This window comes from Corylus avellana, chromosome 2 (assembly GCF_965113065.1).
Source record: "Corylus avellana chromosome 2, dhCorAvel1.hap1.2, whole genome shotgun sequence".
Taxonomy (NCBI): domain Eukaryota; kingdom Viridiplantae; phylum Streptophyta; class Magnoliopsida; order Fagales; family Betulaceae; genus Corylus; species Corylus avellana.
Genome location: NC_142491.1, coordinates 11,398,037 through 11,417,275, shown reverse-complemented (window position 1 = coordinate 11,417,275; position 19,239 = coordinate 11,398,037). Strand labels below are relative to the sequence as shown.

Genomic DNA, 19,239 nt, shown 5'->3' with positions numbered 1-19,239 from the left:
CTCTGATTTTGTGAATTAAATTTGGAAAAGAGAGTGGACAAGGATAAATTTTAAATTGTCTAACCATCTATATGGACAGATGAGGTTCATATAAAGTGTAGGTATGTTGTGGATCCCAATCCATGAGACGTGAAAGTGAAACAAGTAAGGGGGATCCATTTGTTAACATTTTTATTATAGTTTCCATCAAATCATTATTCATTCCAAAAATTTAAATTAATAAAAAAGTAATTATTTAATCATTCCAAAAGCTTGAACCGATTAAAAAATAATAATAATTTAATTAATACTTTAACACTCTTCTTTGTTTACCCAACTTTGCTGACTTGCCATTAACCATTAAAGCTAAACGCGTAAAATAAAAACAAATTTATGAATGGTACGAATTCTGTATATTAAAATCACACATTCCTTTACACTTCACAAACCACCATCTTCTGGGTTTCTCATTCTTTTCTTTCTTTCCCTTTTTTTAATATTTTCTTTTAAAACTGACAAGAGTGAGAGGAGCATAGAAGAATAGTCTAAATAGGAGTGACAAACCAAGCACTTTGCAACTCCAGAAGCAATATATGCCTTAATTTAACCCCCAAAAAAATGCAGCTTTTCATCTTCCTTTGGACACCAATTACTGTTCCTTCCACAATAATTTCTACCTAAAGTTTTATCAAATTAATTCCTTCATTATGCTATAAACTTGCAGCATATAATGACATTGAACTCCAAATTTGCCAATCTCCATATATGTTTTATCAAGAAAAGAAGAGGCTAAAGATTAGTGCACTATGTTTAATTTCTGTAAGGTTCACAAGCAAGTTTACCCAACACTTGCCAAAGAAGCCTTTAAATATGCCTTGCTTCTAAAGAAAGCATGCAATTGGAAGGTAAAGATTATACACATCAATGGAATAGGCATCATAAAGTCTGTTGACATGTTATATACAAAGCACAACTGTAAATGTAAAATAAGTTCATACATTTGGTACGATGCTGGAAACCAATGACAGATGACTTGGGCTTCATAATCTGTTATCCAAATGTGTTTTCTCCACTGTAAGTAACATAGAGAAATCCATCTTCATCCTTCTTTTCATCATAAATGGTAGACATTATGGCTCCTGCAAATATTTTTCAACTACAATTAGTAGTTCTTGATTTTGAACAATTCTAACTTTGAATTTATACCACCTCCAAACATTATTATTCAAACAAATGCATTTAGGAAGAAGATGTCTTCAAGATCTTTTTAATGACATTGTTTACCATGAATAGATATGAAATAGAAAGGAAATAAAAAACTAGCATCAAACACACACACAGCGCTCACGAAATTGCACTGCAGTTACCTGTTGGTGGGAGGACATTATCCACAAATATGAATATCGCCTTTTCTGCACTCAGTTTAATTCTCTTCCGAATTACATAGACGAATTGACCCACCGTGAGGTCAGCTGGGACAAGGTATCTGTAATTTCGTAATTGTCATTAATACGTATAACTTATAACCACTTTCAAGCAAAACACTTGAGCACTAATATGGTCTTCTAGGTAGCAGTGTGTCCCTATTTCTTCTCTTCATCCTTCCCCCAGTCTTATATTTGACATTAATAGAGATTAAAAGAAGTATAGAACAAGAAAATAAGAACACACCAAAAAGGAAACTAATACCACATCATTTTAGAAGTCACTTGGGTTCTTTTGTTTCATGCAGCTCTCGGTGAGGAAACACGGGCACACGCACACTCAGATGCGTAAACTACAGGGACCTCATGTATCAGCAATGGCTAATTATCCTAGAGCATACAAAGTCTTAAAAAGGGAAACTGGAGAAACAAAGAATTAGTGACATCGACTTACTTTTTCTTGTCAATGTTGGGAATATCACTTCTCTCAGCTTTCTCCACAATCACCTTCAGAATCACAAAAGAAAACACAAGTTGAAGCACAAATTGGATACTTTGAGAGTATCAACTGCACATACAACTAGATTTACCACTTTATCATGCATAAAACAACTACTACAGCACTACCTTAGTAAAAACTTAGTAGAAGTACAATCTAACCAGTCTTTTGCAAAGTAATTCCTATTTTAAAGGAAGTCGTAAACATTTGCATTTCTATTCAATTATCAAATTAGTGAACACTGAACTACCAGTAATATACTAGACTAAAAGAGTCTGGTCGGGTGCTTACTGCAAGAGAGTTTCTTATATGCCATTTTGCTTTCTCTCTCTTTCTCATAAAATATTGAAAATTGAATCAAACGCTTAAAAGAACGACAACATAGATGTTGTAGCCTGATCATCCAATTTAGGAATGGTGCTATGGGAATCCTTCCCTCATTTACTTTAAGCGCACATATGCCATATGCTTATTGCCTTTTCATATTTTAAATAATATCAACTATGGATTTCCCAGTAATAGGAAACCTGCTACAAGTAAGTGGAAACCAATAAAGTTTTTGCAACAAATTCTACAAAATCCATCCTTCAAGTCTCAAACAACAACACTCAACTACTTGGACCACAGCTTACAACAGAACTTCATGATTTCAGTATGTCAACCGAGTATTACATCAGTATAAAGATACCCAAGTGATTCTACATATCTGCAAGGAATTTCTCTTTCAGATAGCAGGTATTGTATAAGCCATTTCATGGCACCAAATTACAGGACAGTTACAGCCTACTTCAGCTGCAGCTGCAGCACTGAATGGCAAAGATTATGAAGCCAGTAAGTACCACATTAACTACAATGTAATTAAGACATTACTTTTCTCCAGGTACAGTAACCCAAAAGATTCTATAAGAATAACTAAACCAAGACAATCCAAGGTTGACAAGAAAATCTTGGCTTCTCGACCATCTACCATGCAGAAGAAATGCCACCATACAAACAAGTTGGTTACAATGCAGAATCATTAGGCAAACAAATACATAAATCGTATTACTAACAACCCCACTATATGTGCATCTGGCCTAGCATGTTGTGAACAAAAATGAACTTGCATCTGCAAGACAAAGGAAAAGCCAAATGGGGATTCCGAGGATTCAAACTAAAGACCAAGTATCTATATAAGATATTAGGCTTCAATGAAAAAATCAATAGGGAACTTGGTTTTTAATTATCTAAACTTACTAAAAAATAAAAAATTTGAGGTCAGAAGAAGGTCACTTAGGTATGACTTAATAAGCATTCATGTATTGAGTCAAATACAAGAATCTTTCTTCACAATAGGGAAGAAATACCTAACTTAAACACTAGCCAATAAATTCATCATGATATGGAACCCAGTTAAGTAGAACCAGGTAGAATTTTGAGCTCAGAATGGCCGGTGAAAATGCCTGAAACCAATGCAACTTTAGCACGGTTTAATGCTGGAGAAAATTCAGTTCAACAAGCCATTGAACATCACAGGAACTTTTAATTTGATTTGAAACATATAAGTATCCGTCTACCAATATACTCTTTTTTGAATATGAAAATTGTACATCATAATTCACATCTATGCAAGAGAGTTCCATCCACGAAGATTCATTAAAACCATAATCAATAGCATAAAAACGTGAAGTACTCAAAACCATTTTATCTCAGCGTCAGTCAAAGAGTTTCACGGTGCATCAACAAATTACGCCCACTTCCCATTGCCCTGTAACAACTGATATCAACAAAGTATTTTCATTTCTCATCCCATATCCCCCTAATAATTGTACTAACTCCTTAAGTAAACGCCCTTAAATGCAGCCTCTTCCCAGGAGCTTTCAAAGTACTACCCTAGTCAAAAATATTGCTGCTTTTAAAAGTGTTGGCACTTAAGACAAGTTGTACCAGAAAATTGTCCACTCTATGATGTTAACTAGCCATTAGTATTAAAATGCGAGACCACGTGCTCACTACAATCTAACTAGTGATATTCTAATGATGGCGAGGAAAAAGATGCACAATGCAAACTCGACGCATATCCCAAAGTCGAGAAAAAAGCATTCGAATTCAAGATATAAAAGCCAAATTTGGAGGTTGAATAAGCAAAGCAAGACATATATCGAATAGCAAGTAATCAAAAAGGTGTACTCATGAAAGCAAAACTGTGATACTAATTTCATAGATCACAAAAGCATATATTGATTCTCACTGGAATTCTATCTGGGTATTTCTCCCTGATTCTTGCAGCCTCGGCACGCCTCTTTTCTGCAGATAAAAGACACCATAACTTAATGGGATTGAGCTAATAAGTATATAACCGAAGATAATTGATTAAATTGATTTAATAAACAATTAAAAAATATAATAAGCATTTAACACAAACACCAAAATTGCATTCCATACCAAAGTCATGCTCTTGCTTGAACGAGCGCTTACTCATTCTTCTTGATTTTACTGAATAACAAGAACAGAAACATTATGGAAAAATCTATCGGTCAACAAATATAAAAGAAAATTGAATTCAGAGAAACCCCAGAATTTCAACCCATATGAAAAACCCAAAAAAGAAAAACTAAAAGCGAGAAATTTTTCGACCAATATCAAAAACCCAAGCTTGGTTGTTCAGAAAAGACGGTTCTGGGCAGGGGAAACCCAGAAAACATCCCAGCTCAAGAACCAAAAGTTGACAAAGTACTCTCCTTTTCCTTTTTCCCATTTTCCAGAAATCAAATAAAACAAACATAATCTTGGAAAAAGAATCGAACTTACGTAGAGATTGAACTAAGAGAGGAAAAATGGAAAAAACCAGGAAACAGTTTTCCAGAGCTCTTTGCTTTGCAGATAAGAGTTGTTGATTATGATGATGATAATTGAAAGTTTGCCCCTTGGAGAACGCATGTACCTGCAACTACTTATTAATGGGTTGGTTTCCTCTCCGGTAAGATTGGTCAAGTATGGTAGCATAACCAATGGAAAGTTGCCTTGTTAAGTTGACTTTGCCAAAGTTGATTTTTATTTTCTATAAAAGGTTAATTTGAATTTCGATTTTAAAATGTACATGATTTAAAAATATGCGATTTAAAAATATAATTTTTAAAAATATAATTTTTTTTTTTTGACATGTCTACACAAGATGAGGGATGGAGATTTGAACTAGAAACTTCTGTTTTATAAGGCATGGTCTCCAGTCGATTGAGCTATCTCTTGAAAACTAAAAACGCAGTTAAACGTTTGTCAAAATCGCAGTTTGACCTTTAAAATCGAAGTCTAACTTTTAAAATTGTGTGTTTTCAAAAAAAATCACATTGCCTGCAATTTGAAACGTAAACTTTCTACGTTTTCAAACAGCAATTTTTTTAAAATGTAATTTCAAGTTATTTATTTTTTTGTGATTTGGTTTAAAATTACACTTTTTATTTATAAAATCACAGCATGAAAACGTGGCTTGAGGTATTTTGTAATTTGGATACATGTGAAATTTTTATTAGTTTAGAAAAATATTGATGCAATCTTTAGTTCTAAATACTGCAGATTGAGTAATAATTAGAGAAGGTTGCATTTATTTTTCCCAAAATCTACTTAATAACAACCACGCCTTTAGTAGATTGACTGAAAAATCAAATATATTAGGAAATATATTTGGCTTTAAAAAATCAATTTACTAGAGAAAAATTGAGCAGTCAAAATTTTATTGGTCACTTGAGCAAACTTGACAAACGTTCGCTGTAGAGAGCTAAGAGAAGCATCAAAGAAGTTTATATATATTCCAGAGGCGTGGCCCGCTTCTACTAGCTCCCCTTCGTTGCTTACGTTTCCTTCTAATCCAATAAACATTGATTTTGACGGTTTTAAACCTCCAATTCCGGCTGATTTCCCTCTACCACAAAGGGGTATTTATGTAATTTCAAAAAAATAAAACTACTCCCATTCATTTAACTTCTAAAATTACCATTTTATTTGTGATTAGACGGCTATTGATTTGATCTAATGATGATCAATTACAAATTCAATGATAATTTTAAAAGTTACATCAATTTTAGAGAAACACAAAGAAGGCGTTTAACATTACCCAAGAGAGATATTGTGACAAGACTTAGAGAATGCTAATTAGAATAATATTATTTAGTAGACTATTATATGATTGACATACAACTGAGTAAAAATTAATCTTTCAGTCAATAAAGACTTTGTAAAAAAAAAAATTAATTTTCATTATCATATCATTTCAATTGTATAGCAATAAATATCTCTCATAAAAGGTTGAGGTTGTCCCTCACTTGGAGGGTCAACATCTCTATGGCTTTGTCAATGAATGGCTGAATTCCAAGCCCACCAAAATGGATTACAAATCAATCCGATGGTGAAACCAAAGCCATCCCAAATCCAGTATTCATGAGCTGGCATCTGCAGAATCAATTGATCCTATTCATCCAAAATAAAAATTAAATTAAATTGATTGATCCTTAGTGCCCCTTATTTCTTCACTCTCAGAAACAATTCTTGCAAATGTGGTCAATTAATGTGCAACCTCTCCAGATGTGTGGCTGGCTCCTGAAAGCATGTTCACCTCCCAATCATGCAAATTCACAACCAACTTGCTACACTGAAAAAAAATTAATTCATCAATAGCGGACATGCTCACTGCAATTGATCGACCTCTAAACGACTTCGAGCTTGTTTCCTTTCTCTGGAAAAGATTCGGATTTGATTATGACTCTTTTATAACCTCAATCACAATAACAGTTTATCCTCTTTTGCTTGGATGGTATCTTTTTGGGTTTCGCTTACAAACCATTCTCTCATATTCAGCTTTAATGTCATTTCTTCCCTTACTTATTTTCCTTGATATTGCATTAAAAAAAAAAGGGTTGGTCCTTTTTCTCTTGAGGATCTTTATGGGCATTTATTAGCCCATGAACTCAAGCTTGAACAAGATCAGCCTTTCTGTTGATCTCTCTGTAGCAGGAGCTAACTTTGCTGCCAAGGGAAATTCATTTTGGTGGTGGGTGTGGTTGTGGAAAATCCATAAATGGAAATGGCCCTGATATATATTTTGAACAAATGCAATGGTTTGATTATAAAACGGTTGGAGTTATGCATAAGAAGAAACGACTGCATTTCTACTGACAGGATCATGTGACTTGTAATTTGTATATTTTGACAACATTTCAAGAATAAATGAATAACAAAGCTAATGATATATGAAAATTACCTATTGCTCTAAGTATATATATTGGATGGGGCATGTTCTTCCCATTAACAATTCTGCAAAAAATTCCTTTAAGGCCATGCCCACAGCAAAGTTGAGTCTTACACAATCCGTGTAAGGAGTCGCCTTGCACGGGTTCGAAATTTACCCTTTAAGAATGGGCATACAAAATGGCTGTGTCTTAAGAGTTTCTTGTCATTAAAAAAAAGTTTGTAACTATTAAAAATGGTTAAGACCGCATAGCTTGTCAGCTTCAATTTAAAACTCCACTTTCCTAACAGATAAAATTAGTAGTCTCTCTTAAATTGTGGGGTTCTTTTATCCATACATTCCAATATAAAGTGCAATATACGACCCAATTGAAAATTTCCGACTTTATAGTCACATGGAAGTTTACATCTTTAATTTAATGTGCCACCTAAAATATGATGTCTATGTATTGAGTTTGTTTGTCATAAAATGGATTCATTCATTGGTTTTAGAAAAACACTACTTTTATCAAATTTTCTCCTCAAAAGTTAGTTCTCAAATATGGTGACACATTTTTTAAAATAATAAATCTGACATATCACTTGGGAACTAACTTTTAGAGAGAAAATTTGATAAGTTACTTAGCAACCAACTTCTTTCAAATGCATTTAAATAATGATCTCACCATCCTTTCAATTGGCCTGTAAATCCTGTAACTAAACATCTAGCTAGTTGGTGATCAGTTCTTTTATCTGCTTTATAAACATTTGAAACCATAATAAGTTCTTCTAATACATTTAGAACTTCATATTTTGACATTCCATCAATGTTTCATTCATATAAAGCATATGAAGAAACTTGAGAAGAAATATAACAAAATTTCAGCATTACGTTGTAAGAAGAAATTGTTAAATCTTGCCCTCATTAAGTGGTGTTGGTGACAGTTAAAAGGGTATGGACCCTTTTTAGTTGGTGACAGTTAAAGCATGCATATATGGTTAGCATGCACATCCAGAACACCTTACCTCTACATTGGATTACAGGTACAATACAGGTTATATGGCTCAAACAAAGCAATATTAAATACTGGAATCCAACGTCTTAGTCTTGATCACGATCAGCGTCTTCAATTTCTTCATCCTCCGGTACCCCACGAAGATAGAGAACATTGTTGCATCTGCAGATCAAGGAAAAACATTAAAAGATGCAGTGAGTTGTCTCAACATTGGGTTTTGACTTTTGAGGATTTTGCGAATTATAATTCCTCTAAACCGTACATAAATGACTATTGTCTATCATAAATGTGGCAGGATTATGTGATAACAGTATTCACAATTTTTGGATGGAAAGGTTATTGTCCCAATGTATTCTCTTGAACAGGAGATCTAGCGCATGTTCGGGATTGGTTGAAAAATATAGTTTTTGTCTGTAGAAAGCCTAAAATAGCTTTTTAGAAAAAGACTCAGTTTCAATCCTTCCCCACAAAGCAAATTTAGGCTTTATTAGAGCAAAAAGTTCTTTTGAAGTTTTTTACCAAATGACATTTTTTTTTTGTTGCTTTGTAAGTACTAAAAACATATATTCGTAAATGCTCGGCAACGCAATCTCAAACAAGCTTCTAGCCTAGATATGCTTTAACATATACTTTATATAAGAGAGGCGCCTTCATAATAAGAATTCCATGTAAAACTATAATGGAGTGACTAGCATTTGGCAAAAGTTACCTGATCAAAATCTCTCCCAAATTTCCAGTGAATTGCCCATCAATGTATTCTTCAGTGTTAGCTAGCTGCAAATAAGAATTCATATATGTGATACTTTTAGCAGCTACTAAAATGAATATGAGAAAAAAAATCTAGATGCGTACTCATATGAGACGGTTAAACTAGCTCAGTATATTTCACATTCACATATTTTAGTAATGTCTGAAAAGGTATTTCAAGCAACCACATATCTACATAGAGAATACCTTCAATCAGGATGCGTAAAACCCCACTTTTACAGCATTCAATAAAAATTTGACACCTAAGCTAAAAAAATCAAATTCAAATAAGGACGAAGACACCGGAACCTAATTTCCCCTCAAAGGAAAAACTCACATTCAATGGTGAAACTCTCTCTCTCTCTCTCTCAGACGGTGCTCCGGTGCTGGTGCTCTCTCTCAGACACTCTCTCTCTCAGATCTGGAAGTGGACAGTTGCTTGGTGTTTTCCGATTAGCCGGTGAGCATTTGGACAAAGGTAGGGGTTGGCATCAGCAAATCTGGGGATGGGTTTATGGGGATTTTGGAGGCCATTGATGTTGCTACTACTGACGAAATTGGTGGCATTGCTGGTTGGGGAGTTGATGGGAAATGGGTTCTCTCTTTCTAGGGGTTTTGAGCTACCTTCCATTGATGGCTCCATCTCCAAAATCACCGAGAAAGAGAGAAAAAGAGATGGGTGTGATTTGGGTGGAGAAGAAGGGATCTCTCTCAGTCGATTGATCTCTCTTAGGCCACATTCTCTTAGACGGTGAAGAACTCCACTGGCGCCAAACCTTTGGCTCCGGCAATGAGCAAGAAGATGGTGCTTTCTCTTAGACGTGATGGTGCTCCTCCATAGAGGATTGAACGCGCCACTCTCCTTCAATGGCGGCATTGGGCTGAGGAGGCGGTGGACTTTTTAGGGCTAGATCCGTGGGTCTCTTGCAAGGGAAAACTGGTAAGACTAAAATTCAGTGCTTTTATGTTTATAGTGTTTGGTGGTTGTAGATGATGTGTCAACATCTCATTGGATGCTGTAAAAATAGGGTATTACAGCCCATCTTGATAGTAGGGGTTCTCATCTACATAAGGCAAAAATGGACTCTGTTTTATTTCTTTATTTTTACTCGCACAGTTGACATGGTTCAACACATTAATTTTCACAAGACATGAGGTGAAATTATCCAATGAGAACTTGAATCATATCTTGATTTATGGTTCATTCTTTTTCAGGTTTATGTAAGATTTTAAAAGATAAAGGTAGAAATAAATTCAAGCTACAATATTGAACCTAATCTCAAAGATTGAGGTCACATTAAGTCCTGTTGAACATTTAGATGAGAAGACAATAACGAGCATGAGATAAACAAGACTATGATCTATGCAGCTCATCTCAATCTTTAAGAATAGATGACATAATAAAAATTAGTGATAACCTGCCTCTGTGTGCTTATGGTGGGCTTTAGGATGGGAAAAATGATATTCCTAGGGTTTATTGTGATGAGGAGAAGGTTTTAAAGTTTGTGCAATGTTTATGGTTCAATAAGTATGATTTAAATACAAGCTTCGGAAAAGTGAACAAAGAAGTTGCAGAATCTACTGACTGTGGCTGATTGAAGGGCTCCGAGTTAAATTTTAAGCATTATTCAGTGGCTAAAAACCATGAAAAATTTAATGTTTAAAGGTTTTAGAGGGTAAAAAATGATGTGTGCTAAAGAAGAAGAAGAAGACTGGGCACTCTAGCCTCAAAACTTAAATCTCTGAATATCCCATTATCAAAGTCCGAGAAAATTTTACGTACATTGACAAAATTTTGAAAGGCTCTATAACTATTCCTTAATCTACTAAACGTGAGAATTCTAATTTGACTAGTAAGCGAAGGACCTAATAAAACAGAGTAAAAGACAAACTTGGACTCAAGAAAATAAACCCAAGATACTTAAGAAATCCTAGAAAGTTCCAGAGTGGACTCAATTACCACTATACCCTTATAAAACTGACCGTCACTCATGAAATAAGACCCAAATCAAAAAACCATTTTAATGCTCGACTTCTAATGGCTTGACCTTCTAAACCATATAAGACTTTATCCAATATGGAGTTGTGATAAAATAAATGTTGGAATCTATGAATTTACAAAGTAACAGCAAATAAATCTTCCAAGGTTGCATCACTAGGTCATAATGCAATCTAAAACTTCGAAGTTATATTTTATATGATTTTTTTTATTCCAAAATTTAAAGGGGAATTTAACTTGCATGGTAAAAAATACAAGCATATGAACGAGAACTTTATACTATAAACTTCTTTTCCCATCACTCTACCATTTCCTTCCCTTTATCTTTCTGGAAACATAAAACACAGCCATCATGTTCGACGAGTTTTAAATTCAAGCAACATGGTATCACCGTGCATCAGCCTTATTCCAAGTATCAGACAAATTTCTTCTTTCTTCTATCAATATCTTTTAACTTTTCTTTTTCATTTTTTGTAACATAACGCATTGTCTCAAATTATGGATTACATGGATGGAAGTTTTGTTATCATTTTAGACTTTGGGATGATCCAACAAGTGTTACACTATAAATTAAATTATTAAATTTACCTATTTTATAAGCTTAAGTTTTTTGGACAAGTAATGATTTAATATGGTATTAGAGTCAGGAATCCTGAGTTCGAAACCTGACTCCGTCAATTCACCCCCATTTAAATTAAATATTCCACGTGTTAAGCCTCACCTATTAAAAGAAAATTTTAGCCCACACGTGAGGGAGAGTATTAGAGTATTAAATTTACCTATTCTTATTAGATTAAACTTTTGGGACAAGTGATTTAACAAAAAACACTTGTTAGTAACTCAAGGTTTGTTTAGGGGAAGAAGATGCAACAATGAAATGTTGGATGAAATTAACAGCCCTCTTATTGGTCTATAGAGACCCATTTAGGGAAAAAAAAGCTTAGCACATCAACACCCGCTGTAGCCCATGAGAGGCTTTTCCTAGCCTCTTAATTCCATAAGGACCACTGCTAGTGCAGATTTTAATGTTAGAATCATCCATAAACAAACAGTATCCAACAGCAAGGCACTATGAATCTTGAAGATCAAATCCAAGAAGATTCCTTTGAGATTCCCATGAATTTGGGGGGAGTGCAAGAATATGAGAAGTATTACCATGATGAGTATACAAAGAAAATCTTCTGTGTATCTCAAAGCAAAACTATAAGGGTGCGTTTGGGAGTGCGTTTTTAAAAAAATAATCTGCGATTTTAAACTAAATCACAATTTTAGGTGTTTGAGATTGCGATTTTAAAAACGCAAAATTTTAAATCGTAAAAAAATCTGCGATTTTCATAAGCTAATTAGAGGGTGCTTATTTGAAAAAGTGGGAATTTAAAACAAAATCACGATTTCTAATAAAAAGATATTTGGCACAATACTTACCTTTTTTTGAGCGGGAATAAAAAAAAATACCAAGAATACCCACCTAAAATATATTAAAACCCTTCTTTTCTCTTTTTCTTTCTTCATCCTCTCTGTCTCGTTCATACTTTTTCTGTCTTGTAGCAGTGTGCGTCGCTGTTGTCCACCTCTCCGCTCCTCTACCAGGTAATAATCGCACTTTAATATTTTCCTTCTCTCCACATAACTCCTTTGCTTTTGTAAAACTTTCCACTGTTTGGTGTTTGGTGTTATGTTATGTGGTTTGTATGATTATTGTGCCTTTTTATATATGCATTTATGTTCTTCGACCATTTTTACAGAGTAAAGTTGTGATTTTTTTTTTTTCAAAATTTTATTTAGATTACCGTGCATGCATATTGATCTGCAATCCATCATAGTATGCAGTGATAGATCACAGTACACGCATAGTCATGTTAGGAGTAACAATTAGGAAAACATTGACAATGTACATGACGAGGAGATGAAAGTGGTTCGTGACAATATAGCCCGATCCATTTGTGGGCTGTAAATAGTGCTTTATTATTTATGTTTTAGGATAATTTTTAATGTCCTTTAAGTTTTTTTTGGTGATTTATCAAGTACTAATTTAAATTATTGGTGAATTATGTAACAGTTAAATTTGATAAACATTATTAGTTTAATTTGATGGATTGTTCTTGTATTTTTTATTATATGTCTGTTTGGAATATGATTCAAGAAAAAAAAAATACTAAAACAAAAAAGCATATAGAAACAAGTAATATAGCAATATATAATAGCCTAAGTAGAAAACTCAAAGTTAATGTCAAATTATAAGTCATACTTTTGTTTGCATAGGTGTTAAAAATGGAGGCTTATAGACAATGTTAGTTATTTTACATTTATAAAGAAATGTTCTTATTGGTAATTTGGTCATGAAACCGCAATTATATGCTAATATTATCCAAACACTCAATTGATAAAAAAAAGTACTTTTTAGCATGTTTTACCAAACGTCTGTGCGATTTTAAAAAGTAGCAATTTTAAAAACTTAATTTTTAAAAATGCAATTTTTAAAATCGCACTTATTGAAATCGCACTCTCAAACGGGCCCTAATACTCCGTCGTATCTATTAAGAGAAGCTAGTTATCTGAAGTCGAAGCTAAGAAGATATAAATTATGGCCTTCTAAGCATACAAAAAGACTTATATCGGCACAAACATTAAATGGGATAAAGTAAAAAAGAAAAAGAAAAAGAAAAAAGGATTGCAAAGTAGTACCTGCAAGTTCATGTATGAATCCATTGAGGCTAGAAAACCTGAATAGACAGATAATTAAACCTGAATTAGAACCCATTAAGTGTGTGTGTATCACCAAGCAATGAAAGCAACATACCTTTGTACTCCATTCCCCACTTGAGTTTCACAATGACAGGCTTCCCAGTCAAATTGTTCAAGAAAGGTTTTGGGTTAACTGGGATGGACTGCAATATTCCAAAAAAATAAATGAAAATTAATTATGTAGCTTATATTAGAGCTGTTAGATTCTCAACCAAAAAAATAAAAAAAATCAATGAGTTGAGCCAAAAACACAAACTGAAATTATTCACCAAAAATGTACCCAAATATACAATCACTGTGTGAAAGATCAAAGATGTTTACAAGTCTCAATTCAAGGCCAAAGTCATTTTCTGAATTTATGGTTAGCAAAAGGCATAGGCATGGCCAGATTTAAGCATACAAAATTTGCGGGGTCCAATCACTTTTTAGAGCTTGTTGATAGGGTGCTTTCTACTAAAATATACAATAATTTGTCAAATTCTTCAATTCCTTGCCCATGCTTTCTCTCGGAGAAACATGACTTAAAATTTAGTTCAAAATAACTCAAAGAAAAGCTCACCGGATAGATCTGTTAGATTTGACAAAGTTAAAACTGATTAAGTATACACAGATAAAACATCTGGTAAAGAATAAGAAGTTTCTTATATCACATGTGCTTTCTGCTCTCACAAGTTGTGTTCACAATCAACTTTCACCAATTTTTCATTGTTCCAACTGTAGATTTTGAATATAATCCATAAAAACCAATGTGAAGCATTCACAGAGCAGCAGAGATAGATTTTTATAAGTTTTCTTCAATAAAAGTTGGAGGATGGACTTAAGGCAATATAGACCATCAAGATGAAAGATTTCTAACCAACATAAGGACCTACCACCGAATATACTGTTACCTTAATCAATCCACAATCAAAAAGCTGTAACAGCTGACTCAGCAGGTACTAATTGGGCCAGTCAGTTTCAAGTACTTGCCATGGCCTGATTCTTAGAACTAGTACACAACAAGGGACCCAATTTGAAGGGATCGAGTTTGAGGAGGAATAAGGGAAAAAAAATTATCAATACAAAGACTGCAGAAGATTTTAGGTTCACTAACATGTAAGTCGATAATTGGGTACATTTTAAATATAGTCCAGCCATAAAAGTGCACAGGCATATTTGAAATTCTGAATACCACACACCTCAAAACCTATTAGATATTTCCTAAACAGGCTGAAAAAGATGATTGGAAACGGCACACCAATCAAAATGATGAATCTAATTTAATCATCGATGATGATATGTCATCGTTTTTTTTAATAAGTAAATAAACCAATCTCATTAAAAACGTAAGGCGCCCCAAAGTACACCGGTATACAAAAGGAACCACCTAACTAGCACGGGCAAAACAACCAAGGAAATCACTAAAACTAGGATGATGATATGTTATCTTAGGGATTCATATAACAAATGTATTCATGATTTGAGCGAACCTCCACCCCTAATTTTCACACAAATTTATTGAAATTGAACATGTTCAAAACAATTTTGTAACAATCCCATGATTATCAGTATTTCTGGGAATTTCGAAGGAGGCAGCTATGTAATTCATTATTAAGTTAATCATTACTACAAATGTGTTAGGGCAAGAAGTTACTTATAAATTTCTTATGCTTCCCCCCATTCTCAAAAGAAATAAATTTACTTGAAGGAATTTCTGTCCCACAAAGTATAAATATTATTACAAGGGAAAATTTTAATAAAAAAGAAAAACAATTATTATTCCTAAAACAAGAATAAAAGTACAAAAGAATAGAAGAACAATTAAAAAATCCATAATTACAACAAATGATTGATATTTTTAAACAGAAAATAGAACCCAAAATTTGTTCAAATTTACCTAATACCTTTTGGCATAAGAAAGAAACATATATTGCAATTTTCATATGAAAAGGATTTTAATGAAAAAAATATTTCGACAAAAGCAAGACTGATTCAAATGAACCAAGAATTATTAGAATATTGAAAAAAGGAAATTAAATAATTATTAGATAAAGGCTTAATTAGAAAACATAAATCTCCTTGGAGTTGTTCTGCTTTTTATGTTAAAAAAATGCTGAATTAGAAAGAGGTGCCCATGATTAGTTATTAATTAAAAAAAAAAACTTAATAAAGTACTCCAATCAATAAGATATCTCATTCCTAATATAAAAAAATGATTTATTAGCAAGATTACATAGTGCTACAATCTTTTTTCTAAATTTGACAGGAACACTGGATTTTGGCAAGTACAACTTGATTAAAAAGATAAATATAAAATTGCGTTCACAGTTCGTTTTGATCATTATGAATGGAGAAATGCTAAATACTACGCCCTCATTCCACTGGGCTAATGAAGGATGGTAATTTGTATTCATGTGTCGAGTTCAAGTCGTGTTGAGGTAAGGGTATAAGGCTATAGGTCAATATGAGACCCCTCCACCCTAACTTGTTAATTTCATATTTAGTTCATAACGAATTCACGTGTTGTATAAAAAATTGTCACCTCTAAATGTCTAGTGTCGAGGCATTGGTATAAGACTATATGGTCAATAAATTCAATAATAACCCGACCCATTTAATTAAACGGGCCATACCCTCACCCTAGCCAGCTAATTTCATGTTAAAGTCATGTTGAATTTGCATGTCGTGTCAAAAATTGCCAACCTTAGGGTAATGTAGCAACCGAATGGAATGTGGGTGGAGTATATAGCACTGCTCTTATAAATGGAATGCAATGCCTTTGAGTAATGCTATCTACTACACACTCATTCCACTATCCCATTGCGCTAAGGTGGTAGTGCTCATAAACCCTTAAATCAGCCTTTTTAAAATAATAATAATAATAATAATTCAATGACTGATTAGCACTGCCACATCAACCCAGTGGAATGGAGTGAAGCATATAACAATTTCCAATGCCTTTTGGATTAAAAAATGCACTCAATGAATTTCAAATATTATGTATAACATTTTTACACCATTTACTAATTTTATATAGATGATGTGCTAATATTTTCTGAATCAATATACCAACATTGGAAACAATTAGAAAATTTTGTACAAATTATAAAACACAGGCGTAACCAAAAAATATCCGAGTATGGACAAGAAACAATGTTTGATTGCCAAGAAAACAGGGGAAAACATGAAACAATGTTCGAACTCACGATTTGAGTTCTTATTTTACCAAAAAGGAGAAACCAGAGGGTTGTGCTTGGTTTGATACATTTAAATGGTGGGCTTCAGTTAAATCCGCTCCCCAATATCGCAAAGCTCATAAACAAAACTTCGAATTTATCATCTCTTCCCACGTTTTCTCAGCAGCCAAACACAACATAAAAGGATACGCAAAGCAAAAATAGGAAAAGCAATGACCCACTAATCTTAACCAAACAAGTAGTAGAGACCAGAAAAATATAATGCTTGAAAGATCCGAAATTGAGAGAGAATACCATGGCGAAGAATTGACTTCTGCGCTGCTTCGGAAAACCCTCGGAGGTGAACAAACAAAGAGGCAGCTCACTAAATGAGTTGGGTTTTAGAGGAGCGAGTAGAGTTTACGTTAGGGTTTTGTTTAGCTCAATTTTTTTTTTTTTATATGTTCGGTCGGAATTCGAACTAGTGACTTCTATTTCATTATGCGTGATCCTAGCCGATTGAGCTACTTTTTGTTTAGCTCAATTAGGTTGGAGTGGATTGCTAATATTAAATTTATTTTTAAAATTTGCGTTTTATTTTAGAATGCAAAGGCAAAATATATTAAAAAGTTTGTTTTTATCAAATATTTATTATGGGAAATTGTAAATTTGTTTCCTATTTTAGATTAAATTGTAATGTCAAATGATTTACGTTTTACAATGTTTTTAAAAACACAGATTTTTTTTACGAAATCAAAATCCTAATTTCAAATGCACCCTTATTTAATAATTTTATTCCCCATAATTTGGGCTTGAACTTATTGTGGAATTAAATAATTAATTTAAATTTGACTCATTTATTTTTTAAGTGAATTTTAATTTATTTAGGAGTTTTTTAATTAATTAATTTTTTATATAAAGTAAATATCATAATTATTTATTTATTTTAAATTTATACTATTACAATTGTAAATTCGAGATTTGAATGAATCCAATATAATATAATATAATGAAAAATATTATATATTTTATTTTCATCTCACAATACTAAGTCTTAACCAAAACATAGTCTTCTTTTAATAAAAAATTTATTAAAAGAAGAGAACACAAGGAATACAACAAAGAGCCAGTCCTATGGGCCTAAAAGAAACAACAAGAAGCTACAAGAAGCAGCAGACAATAATAATAATACAGTCAAAGTAGGCCCATCTCTCGGAACCATGCCGTATTGGTCCTGATCTTTTAGGGCCCATTTTCGGCTTATTCAAGACTAATCCATTTTTCCCTCTCCTGCATTGAATAGAAAAATTAAAAATAATAATAATAAAATCTGACCTTTTTATTATTATTATTATTATAATACTCTCACCAAAACTTTTATTTTAGCTTTTTAACCTCTATATTAGGCCATAAGGTTTCCAAATATAGGAGAACCCACTTTCTTTTTTCCTTTTTTTCTTTCTTTTTTTTTTTTTTTTGACTTTTTCTTTTTTTGAAATACCACTGAACTACTAAGCATTTTAAGAAGACTTCTCCAAAATTTAAAAACTCTCAATTTCACTCCCTAAACTTTTAATTTGATGCAATACACCCCTCTTTGTCATATTTTAAACGTTAAAAATGATAAAATGACCTTTATACCTCTGAATTTTTTATAAAATTCTAAATTTACCCTTAATTTCAATTTTTTTAAAAAAAAAAGTGTAATTTCGTCTTTTTAGTCGTTAAGGGTTAACGGCTGAATCTGACGGAGTGTGATCAATTGAATGAAATTGAAAGTTTATCGGGTTAAATTGAGAGTTTTTGAAATTTGGAAGGTTCGATCTTCTCAAAACGCGCCGTAATTCAAGGGTTTAAACTAAAGTTTCCCTTTTTTTCTTTTTTTTTTTAAAGGTTAAGTGAAGCAACCTATTGTTTATGCCCAGATTTCTCAAAACTCTTGGGCCCTTGAACTAGCTTTCCACTTATAAGCCAGAATTAATAACGATAAACCGTCCGAGTACCAATAAATAAGCTCTACATCATTTCTTAGTAAAAAAGTTGGTACTCATAACATTTTTCTCTATGATAAATGAGAATGAATCAAGCTTAACAAATTTATTGTTGAGATGGAAGAAAAACGAATACTTCCAAACAAGTATACATACACTAATATAATAAACGAGAAGAACTGCAAGATGGGCAATTGGCCAGAGGCTTAGAGATTGTATGTGCAGAGATGCTAGATAGAAAAATTCAGCCAGATTCTTATACACTCAATGCACTTCTAAAACAACTAGACAAAGACTAAAGATTGCAAACCAAAGTGGTTACAACAACCTTTGGTAATTATCCTTGGAATGTCCATGAGGGCATACACAAACTGCCGACATGAGATTCCGAAAATCAACACAAATCGAGTTTGTGTAATTTCATGATCAACTTAGGCAAACACAAACGTCCATCCAATGCACACATGTAACAAAAAATTGGACAA

General features: G+C 33.0%; 2 protein-coding genes across 2 annotated transcripts; both read right to left on the bottom strand.

Annotated features, from left to right (window-relative positions):
• Positions 1-766: 766 nt before the first annotated feature.
• LOC132191334 (autophagy-related protein 8f) lies at positions 767-4,824 on the bottom strand. Its single transcript, XM_059606292.2, has 6 exons — positions 4,693-4,824; positions 4,327-4,377; positions 4,133-4,188; positions 1,858-1,910; positions 1,347-1,465; positions 767-1,118 (listed from the first exon to the last, which is right to left on the bottom strand). The coding sequence occupies exons 2-6, from the start codon at positions 4,361-4,363 to the stop codon at positions 1,030-1,032; spliced, it is 354 nt and encodes a 117-aa protein (XP_059462275.1). The 5' UTR covers positions 4,364-4,377; positions 4,693-4,824; the 3' UTR covers positions 767-1,029.
• A 3,143-nt stretch (positions 4,825-7,967) lies between these two features.
• LOC132190665 (putative small nuclear ribonucleoprotein F) lies at positions 7,968-17,188 on the bottom strand. The gene is made up of 5 exons (XM_059605706.2): positions 17,079-17,188; positions 13,664-13,751; positions 13,549-13,586; positions 8,827-8,891; positions 7,968-8,279 (listed from the first exon to the last, which is right to left on the bottom strand). Exons 1-5 carry the CDS (start codon positions 17,079-17,081, stop codon positions 8,204-8,206), a joined length of 270 nt encoding a protein of 89 aa, XP_059461689.1. The 5' UTR covers positions 17,082-17,188; the 3' UTR covers positions 7,968-8,203.
• Positions 17,189-19,239: the final 2,051 nt, after the last annotated feature.

Bases quoted from the DNA above. Each gene is read 5' to 3' on its own strand.
- LOC132191334 (XM_059606292.2), bottom strand. From the start codon at position 4,363: ATGAGTAAGCGCTCGTTCAAGCAAGAGCATGACTTTG. The intron at 1,466-1,857 runs GTAAGTCGATGT...ACGAAATTACAG, and splicing joins CCCAACATTGACAAGAAAAA to ATACCTTGTCCCAGCTGACC. The intron at 1,119-1,346 runs GTAACTGCAGTG...AAATATTTGCAG, and splicing joins TAATGTCCTCCCACCAACAG to GAGCCATAATGTCTACCATT.
- LOC132190665 (XM_059605706.2), bottom strand. The intron at 13,587-13,663 runs GTATGTTGCTTT...CTGTCTATTCAG, and splicing joins GTGGGGAATGGAGTACAAAG to GTTTTCTAGCCTCAATGGAT. The intron at 8,892-13,548 runs GTACTACTTTGC...TCTTATTTGCAG, and splicing joins ATTCATACATGAACTTGCAG to CTAGCTAACACTGAAGAATA.